General features: G+C 43.0%; 1 protein-coding gene across 4 annotated transcripts in view; it reads right to left on the reverse strand.

Moving 5' to 3' along the window:
- Positions 1–2,749: 2,749 nt before the first annotated feature.
- The window catches only part of VWA7 (von Willebrand factor A domain containing 7), a 35,836-nt gene continuing 28,747 nt past the window's right edge, over positions 2,750–9,838 (reverse strand). For 3 of the 4 annotated variants that reach the window (XM_042454483.1, XM_042454487.1, XM_042454484.1), the window contains 3 exons: positions 8,509–8,645; positions 6,841–7,009; positions 2,750–6,566 (listed from right to left, as the gene is read on the reverse strand). In XM_042454483.1, coding sequence (XP_042310417.1) covers positions 6,150–6,566; positions 6,841–7,009; positions 8,509–8,645 — 723 coding nt within the window. In that variant the 3' untranslated portion in view covers positions 2,750–6,149. Of the gene's footprint in view, positions 6,567–6,840; positions 7,010–8,508; positions 8,713–9,838 lie in introns of those variants that run through there. The other variant, XM_042454485.1, reaches the window with a different exon arrangement.

Here is a 9,838-nt window from a genome sequence, read left to right on the forward strand (position 1 = left end):
ACCTTTGTCTTCCAGAGTCCTAAGGGACAATTACACTGTTACAGTGCTGTTACTCCACTTGAATTGCTATGGCTGCCTACTGTGGGATCCTGAGATTTGCAGCTTAGGGAGGGGCATTTAGACTTCTAAACCAGAGAGCTCTGAGAGCTCACTAAACTGCAAACCCTAGAATGCCACAGGAGGCACCCATAGCAGTAAAACGGGAATGATTGTGCTTTAACAGTGCAGAGCAGTATTTTATAAGCACTATTCTACTACTGTTACTACGTATCAGAAAATCATGTGTCACTCATCTGTACATCAAGTCAAAGAGCTAGGTACTTGTTCTCTGGTTGGAGAAGCCTAATCCAAGAGAGTATCCCACAGCTGAGCAAACATTTGAAACTTGGCCCTCATGTCCAAGAGTTGGCTTATACAAACTCTGCAATCCCTTTTAAAGAAAAAAAAATCTAGGCCATTATGTTTCTGCTCCAAATAATCATTAGATGAATGTTGCAGGCACACACACAAACACCCTTACAGTATTATGTCTCCTCTGATTTGATTTGATGCCAGTCTACTGTTTTTCCTCTTTTTGATCTTCTCTTTGAAGAGGTGACTTCCTTATTAATGAGGCAGTTCTTGTCATGTTATTCTGAGGATCCTCAGCTGACAGAAAAGCAACAGCCATGAAGCTGAGAAAATGGAATGGCATGGCTGGTTCCAATTGAAGACCAAAAACAACAAGAGCGGCATCACCGTGCACCTTTGAGATTAGTTAGCTACTTATGTGACCAGGGCTACCTGTAATAATTTTCTGCCCGAGGCAAGGGACAAGACAGTGCCTGTGTCCATTTTATGTACAGAAAGTGACTGGCCTGACAGGGTGTCAGCGGTATAGGGTCCTCTGGTACACTTGAGGGAAATAGAGCCATTTAGAGGATGGAAGACAGAGATGGGGAGGGCCAAAGGGATCTAGAGTAACATCTGGGGCTTGCCACTACTGCTCCACTCAGCATCTCTTGTCTGAGTCAGATGCCTCACTATGGCCCTGTCTGCACTGGCCAGGATACTCCAGAGTATCCTGGCCCCATAGCTGCCCTAATCCTCTTGTTACAGGTGACTGTTTGCATATGTGTGTTCTGCTGAGCCAACCAGTGCATCCCCTGCCACCATGGATCAGTTTGCTCTGAGGTCAGAGGAATAGGCCCAGCGATGATCAAATGGGTGCTTTGTTCTGACTTTAGAGCAAGGAATTGGTGGCAGTGGCAGTGGCACATGGTGGCTCACCAGGACACATTTTAAAGAGCCGCCCATGCTCTTTACTACAGTTTTTACTACAGTTTAAGAGGGGTATACCCCAGTTCTGGTGCTGAAGAGGCCATGTGTTGTCCAGTCTTTGTTGTGTGCCTTCAAATTGTTTCTGACTTATGGAAACCCTAAGGTGACCCTATCATGGGGGTTTCTTGGCAAGATTTCTTCAGAGGGGGTTTGTCATTACTTCTCTCTGAGGCTGAGTGCATATGACTTGCCCAAGGTCACCCAATGGGCTTCCATGGCTGACTTGGGGTTTGAATCCTGGTCTCCAGAGTCCAATGCTCAAACCACTACACCATGTTGTTTGCAATGCTGTTGTCCAACCTCCCTGCTGAGAGGTTGTGGGGGAAGTAATTTTATTTGGCCCGTGCCATGCAGATAGGCCCTATGCCTCAAAGTAGGGCCCAGCCTGCTTAGGGGGAGATGAGAGAAAAAAGGCTCTTTCAATCTGTGTCCCCATGGGGCTCCTTGCCTGAGTTTATATCCACACTTGCACATACTAAGGCCCATTCACACTACGAAAATAACCTGGTGTGAAACCAGGTTATTTTTGTGGCATTCACACTTGCTCTTTTTCTAATAGTCGCAATGACCTACATCTTTGATAGAGTGAGTACACTACCAAATTGATTTGGATTGTGCTATATCATTCCCAAAAATGGGGGCACCTCCATTTTAAATCTCTCCAATGGCAAGCATGAATGGCAACAGGGTTAAAATGCCATGGAGAGATTCAGAGACACAAAATATTGTGGGAACACTGATCTGGTATTGCATCACCACAGAGATCTGGATCTCCTCAAGACAAAAGTGTGAATACCCCCTAATAATCCTTAGGACATTTAAACTTTTTAATCTTGTATTGGATTGTTTTGTTCCATAAACCGGGTAGTTAGAGATTGAGACCATGCTCTTGCCTTAGTGACCCCACTCCCTGTAGCACCGTCCGCCATCCCTTCACTCAGGACAACCTGCTAGGTCCAGCCCACCTTCCAGGTGGCGTTCTTTTAAAACCACAAGTTGGTGACTTGAATACCTTTTCTCACCCATGCTGAAATCATTCACCATTTCATAAGCCTCTGTCTCCCTCTGTTGGGTCGAAAGGTACAACACACAACTCCCTGTGTTAAAAAAAGCCATCAAATTAAATCTGTATTAGCACATGGACCTTTCGTTACTTCAGTTGCACCCATGTCCTCTAACTCTCTTCTTTAAGAATTTTGTATTTATTTTGATGTTAATATATAGAAAAGGACTGAAATCATTGTGTGATTAAAGAGCAAACGTATTTGAATGTGCTGAATTATTGACCTGGTTTGCAAAGTATGCCCTTCCACAAAAGAAAAGAGAGGAACAAAGAAGGTGGGAGAAAGCCCCCTACCCAATAAAACTACTGTATGACTTGATGATGATGTAATGATTAGGAGCTCAACCATCCTGTTTTGCATTTCACTTGAATTTATTGACAACACACTAAAAAAAAAGGAAAGACATCTTTTATGAACATAATTATCTTTATAAACAGAAACCTATCAGTCTTGAACATCCAAAAACTAAACATCTGGAAATAAAAAAATAATTTGCATAAAAATAGAAAGAGCCATTTGGATTAGTAGTCAAAAATATACAGATCAAATTTAGTTGAAAGGAATTCTAGGGAAGAGAAGCCAACCCAGCAAAGGCCAAACTGAATGGGACATGGGATATCTATAAACAGGTCTCCTCACACTTTTCTCCTTTACTTCAGAGCAAATGTGAAGGAGTTGCTGAGTAAAAGTTGTGCCTCCCAAGAAACCTGCTACTAATAGCACTTCTAGTTGTTGGTGTGTGTTGGTGGGATGTTCCACCTGATTTTGGTGAGAGAGCCCACATGAAGAAAGGTGTCAACATTTTGCCTTTCATATCTGTTTCCCTAATCGAATTAAACACAATAACAGGTTGCTTACTTTTGTGGGGTTGCATGTGCCTTCACACACTTCAGTGCAAATCCAATTGTGTGAGGCACAAAGACTATGAACTTGTGATTAGTACGTATAACATAAAGAAAGAGGATGGGATTCGTGGGAATCAAGTTGCAAGGATGAGGGAAAAATTTAATTCAGCTCATTTTGGTGAGAATTTACAACTTGGGGGGGCAGATTTCTGCATGCAACAGAAGTAAAGATCTGGAATTAACAAAAATTCAAATCTGAGAGATAGTAAGACTGACCATTCTATTAATTTTGGCCCAAGGCTTTGTATGTTTAACTCTTTAAAAGCCTGGGTTTCAAATCCCTATATATCCAGCCATGATTATGATGCTGAATTAGAATTGGTATCTCTCTCTTTATCTCAATAAAGTCATCATCTTTAACAGCTGCATGGGAGGAAAGTAGAACAAGGTCCTCTTCGTGATAAAAATAACTGTTCCACTGAGTTTGGTTAGTATAGACGAAGGAGAATTTTATTTTGATAATTACCTTTATTCATGGGAAAGGATTTAAGGTTTTAAAAAGCTGAATATGGGAGGAAGCAAAATGGACTAATTTCCCCACCCCAATTTCCATTTCTCAAGTGTCAACTCTGAGGGGGAAAATAAGTAGAAGATTTGACCAAAGCTGAGGTCTCTGCAGTAGTAGATGCACACATAATTTCTTATTTACATCTCTGGTTCCTTGCCCCCAATTACAAGGCAAGGGAATATCTACAGGATTCGTCCAACACCATTTTAACTACAATGCAAAGCAAAACAAAACAAATTCTTCCTGCACACCAAGCAACAGCATTGGAAGAAATTTCAGGAGTGAATCAAAGGAGGCTGTGGGGGACAAGGAGAAGCTGAATGAGAGAAGGAGGCCATGATAAGCCTGTGAGGAAGAGGAAGGCCTTTTCCCCCATGGCCAGACCTATGAGCTGGATTGAACTGGTATCCCCTATAAATTTAAACAAGTGCTTCCAGGAAACACCAGTACCTATTATGGCAAAAGTATACAACAGGTCCTTGATCAAAAGTAGACATTTTGACATTATTCACTAAGGGAGAAGGCCTAAAAGATGTTTGAAAACTGGAGATCAATTTGCAACACAAATTACAAGATCCTAGCTATGACACCAACAGAATAATTAGCTGAGCTGTATTTTTTTTTAAACCACTAAACCCCAGTCTTTCTTCAGTAGGAGGATTAGGCAGTGGCAATGAGTCCAGGAATAGTAACAACGAAAACGTTACTTTAGCTTGTACCTGGTGTTACACTAGGACACTTGTACTCACGGAGGGGAAGGATGTTGCTTTTTTTACACGTATTGAGGTGAAGAATTCATTCCAATCAGCTTTTATTAAGCAGCATAATTTTCGCTCTTGATAAAAGAGTTTCCTCAAACACATGATAAAGATAGCCACCTGTGTAGATGTCTTTTAAAAAGAACATTAATGAGAAGAATTATGGTTTAGACCAAGGGTTGTAAGGCAGTAATGGCCCTCTGTGAGGAGTAAGATTGGCGCTTGGAACAAAAGTTCAAAGGTTTTGATCTTGGTTCACACTGTAGAATTACAGCTTTTTGATACTATTTTAATTGCTGTGTATATATATATATTTAGGAATCCTTTTTGATACTATTTTAATTGCTGTGTATATATATTTAGGAATCCTGGGGTTTGTAGTTTGATGAGCAATTCTTTAAGAAACTCCCCTGAACTACAGCATTAGGACTCTGGCAGGGAATTATAAGTACCTCAAGAAGCTACAATTCCCAGAATTTCATAGGATGGAGCCAAAATTTCTGTAATTGTACAGTGTGAATACACCACAAGTAATGTATCCACCTACAAAATATGGGCCAAGCAGCAACAGAAGACCCTCTGGGGCCAAGGACTCTCAGAGATAATCTAGGCCTCCTTCTGAACAGTCACCTTTCCTATTAAAAAGTGAGTCTACCCTTTCTTTTTTGAAAAGAAAAAGTGTGTAGGCCTATTTTAAACTGTTGCTCACTAAAGAGAAATGTAATTAAGTACTTGACAATCTACATGCATATTTATCTTCTGCCCTTTGGCACTCTGGCAAACAATGCAATGGCTGGAAAGGAAAAGAACTTCAGGTGGCAAGGTCAAAAGGCAATGTATATGCAAAAGATATGCAGAAGCAGAATAAGAACTGGAACAGACAAGTTGAGACTCAGAGTTCAAAAGAGGGACAAAGAGTTTTTTAAAAGGTACAGGCACAGATATATAGGAGAAAGGCACTGCAGATGATGTTGGTGAGCTCAGAGTGCTGGAGTAGTAATCCCAAGTCTAATGAAGCCATTCATAGCATAGCATAGAATTCGTAGCAGCAAGGCTGTGTGTTCAGGCCCCACACCAGGCTCTATGGTGCTCCCTACTGAGAACAATCATACCTCTGTGTTAGTGCATATGTTTTTCATACAGGAGCCCAGTTTCAATCACCAGTTAAAAGATCTCAAACAGTCAATCTCCAAAAGACAACAGATTCACTTTGGAGATCTACAGCCTGATGGATCAACAGTACTAAGCTAGCAGACCCAGTCATCTCCAGCAGAAGACAGCTTCATAAACCCACATGAACAGTAGAGATGCTTGGTCTGTATCTAGCTTGACTTAAGAGTAGCTTAGATCGGACAAGGGAATGGGAGGACCTTCAGCTTCCTGTATATTGACCATCTGTGGATCCCAATCCAATCAATGTCAGTAGACCATAAGTGTCCCACAGGAGTCGATTACCCAGAAACAGTCCTTCTGCTTGGCATCCTATAATCAAATCCTTTCTGTAGCTCAGTGAACTGCTACAATATTCCAGGAGAGGGCATCTTCTGCTTTAAGAGCTCTTCTTGTGTAATTTGACAGATGTTATCCTGAAGCCTTAGAATCCTAGCCAGTCAATTGTCAGAAAGACTGTCAGCAATGCCCAACACCACCAGGCTGAAGTAGGAGATGGACCTACCCTTGCCTTCACATCAGGAGGCCTGGGTAGTGCTTTGCCAGGGCGTGTAGAAGGTGGTGCTGCCACCTGGCATGGATATGTCTCTCCAAGAAGGTTGGTAACTATCAGCTGGGCCTGCTGCGAGCAACAGTCTGAAGTGTAAGTGACCAACTCCGCAGGTCCATCAGCTTGGTGAGGGACAACAGCACCCCCTTCCACTTGCACTGATCGAATGCCAGCTTCATCCCTGATCCGCAAAATAGCTGTCCAATGCTGGCTGTGGCAAAGAGATTGAGGTGGGTCACAGGAACCGTCTGCAGAAGCAACGCTGCAGAGTGGGGAAGGAAAGATCTGCACCTGCAGGTGGAGAGTAACAGGAAGAATCAATCCAAGGTATGAAGATGGATACTAGTTTAGATGGCTTTAACAAAGCAAAACATCGGGGGTGGGGCTCACAGAAGCATGGTCTTTCCATATTAAACAAGCAGCTGGCAACAGCTATTGGAGTTTTGCTCAGACTTTTGTAGTGTCTCTTCCATTACTGCTAGAACCAGAACACTAGATGAGATGGGCCTCTGGTCTGCTTTCCTGGTCCCTTTCCCCTCTATAGGTTCCTTAATCTAAGACTCACCTGAGGCAGAGGCATGACAAGCAGATAGATATGTGCAAAACCAGGATCTCCATCTGGGTGAAGGAGGTTGGCTTGCAGGGTTACAGTGATCACTGAGCCAGGAGTAGTAGTATTGGGGACATGGAGGGAAATCTGCCCTGTTGCAGTTTGGTTAAAGCCCAACTGTAGCCTGCAGAGGAGAGAGAATGCTAAATGCAATAGTATTGACAGATGGCACTGACTAATGTCATTGCCAGGGTTGGGTGGCACATGCAGTGTGACCAGGGACTGTAAGGTGCTTCTGAAATCCAAGCTTTCATTTATCAGAAACATTAGTGATTTTTACCCCTCAAAAGTGCTTTTTCTACATTAGTATTTTCCATACCACATCTTCTATGACCTGATACCCTACAGTTCTTGTGGATTTTACATCCCATTATCTTTCACCATTAGTCATGTTAACTGGCTGATGGAAGCTGCAATCTAAAATATACAGAATCAGGTAAGTCTGGTAACTTCACTGGCAACAGCTCTGGGGATTCAGATGGGTCTTTTTCATTTCTACCTAGAAATGCTGGGGTTGAACCTGGGGCCTTCTGAATTTAAAGCAGGTGCTCTGCCACTGAGCTATGACACTCCAACAAATTCCTAGAAATACAGGAGTGTGTGGCAAGAGTCAAGGTTTTGACTTTGAAATCATGCTGATTGGAAAGAGTGTCCATATCCCAGGCCTTGTGGTCTCGGGGTACATGTTTTTGCATTGTCTGTTCTTCCTCTGCAAGATAGTGAAGTAAGGTCTACAGCTATACCAAGTCATGAATCTTGATGCCTTGGCATCCAAAACTGTTACTTACACAGGCATCTGAGACTGCACCACATCAAGCTTTACTCATATATGTTTCCATTTCTCAAGCCTATCTTCACTTCCTTAAGGTCTAGAAAAGTTGTTTTTAACAGATAAAGGAGTTTCCAAGACACTGTATTCTTGCTTGACTGCAGTGCATATGTGAAATATGCAAGGCTCTGTCTGTGGGTAAGGAAGCAGGGCCTAAATACCCAGATCCTATATGATCTTGGAAGCTAAGCAGGATAAGTCCTCGTTAATGGCAAATGAGAGACCGCCAATGAATACCACACGCTGTAGACTGTATTTCTGAGGAAGGAAATGGCAAAACCACCGCTGAGTATCCCTTGCCTAAGAGAAACGTTATGAAATTCATGGGGTCATCGTAAGTTGACAGGTGACTTGAAGGCACATACACACACATACATATCCTCCTGATTTGGCAGGCACAATTAATCCTCTATTGTCCCCAAGTTTTTCAACTGCTGTTAAAATATCGCCTTTTCCTCCTCCACCACCCACTTTCTTCCTTTGTCCTCAGCTTATTTCAGTTGTGAAAAACTGAGTTCCAACTACAAAAGTAATCTACACTCAATTAACTCAGTTGGGAAAAGGGAGGAGGGGATAGGGGAGGGTGACATCTTCCTCTTCCCTGTAGGATCAAGCAAAAGCAAAGTCTTGCAGCCTCTCCTAGCTTGTGTGTTCTTCCAAATAATAATTTTTGCCATCTTGGCCACACATGTCCCTGTCTTTATTTGTAAAATGTTGGCAGGTATGAGACTAAAGCTTACTAAGACACCATAAGCAACTGATGTCTTCCAGTGTTGCTTAATCCTCAGAATTACCTGGAACTGGAGATGTTGGCAGCCAATTGGGGGACACTGCTCACTTTCAGTTCATACTCCTTGGATGAGCCAGGATTCATCACCTTCCAAGTGATGGAAACAAGCCTCCCTGGGAACACAGGAGTGTCTCTGCTCAGCTGGAACAAACCGGGGTGTAGGTTATAGTACTTTGGTTGGAGCCAGATTGTGCAAAGCGAGAGCTCCCTAGAAAGGCATGAGGACTTGCTCAGGTGCTTATTTGCTGAATGATGACAGGTAAGCACAACAGCATAAACAGATCTATTTGCGGTGACAGACACATACTGCACATATCAATAACTGGTCCCAAATAGCAAGACATCAGAAGTTTGTGAAGTCGAAGGCTTTCACAGACAACATCCATAGTTTTCTGTGGGGTTTTTACAGGCTGTGTGGCCATGTTCTTGGAAGAATTTATTCCTGATGTTTCATCTGCAACTGTGGCTGGTATCTTCAGAGGGTTGAAAGGGTCTGAAGGGTCTGAAAATGCCAGCCAGTTGCAGGCAAAATGTCAAGAATAAATTCTTTCAGAACACAGCCACACAGCCCAAAAAAACCCTGGCAAAGAAAACCATCAGAAGTTTGTTTGTTTGATTTTTTAATCACCATCATTCATCCATCCTTCTGCTTTTAACTGAAATACCGCCATACAACCGGACTTTAACCAATTTGAATTGACATCCTCACATACCAATGGTATATATCTGTCTGTGCTTGGCTTCCACTCCACCAAATGCATCTGAAGAAGTAGACTGAAGTCTATGAAAGCACATACTACCAATTTCTTTCAGTTACCGTATATACTCATGTATAAGTCGACCTCATGTATAAGTCGAGGGCAGTTTTTGAGGCCAAAATCATGGATTTTGATATGACCCGTGGATAAGTCGAGGGCATGTTACAAAAGATCTAAAGAGGGAAACAAAGCACCACTTCCCGCTCTACATCTCCCTCTCTGAATCTCTCTCAAGGGTCACAGTATCAGCATGGGGAAACAAGTCTGGGTGCATACATACCCACACACACACCTCTTTGCATCAGCATTTCCAGACCCATGGCTTCCAGGGGAAAAAAGGAGGAGCCCAGCCTTGTCTTTAACCCCATCATTTCCAGACCCATGGCTTGGAGGGGGGAAAAGGAGGACCCCAGCCTTGCCTTTAACCCCAGCATTTCCAGACCCATGGCCCCATGGCTTCCAGGGAAAAAAAGGAGGACCCCAGGCTTGCCTTTAACCCCATCATTTCCAGACCCATGGCTTGCAGGGGGAAAAGGAGGACCCCAGGCTTGCCTTTAACCCCAGCATTTCCAGACC

This window comes from Sceloporus undulatus, chromosome 2 (assembly GCF_019175285.1).
Source record: "Sceloporus undulatus isolate JIND9_A2432 ecotype Alabama chromosome 2, SceUnd_v1.1, whole genome shotgun sequence".
NCBI classification, from domain to species: Eukaryota; Metazoa; Chordata; class Lepidosauria; order Squamata; family Phrynosomatidae; genus Sceloporus; species Sceloporus undulatus.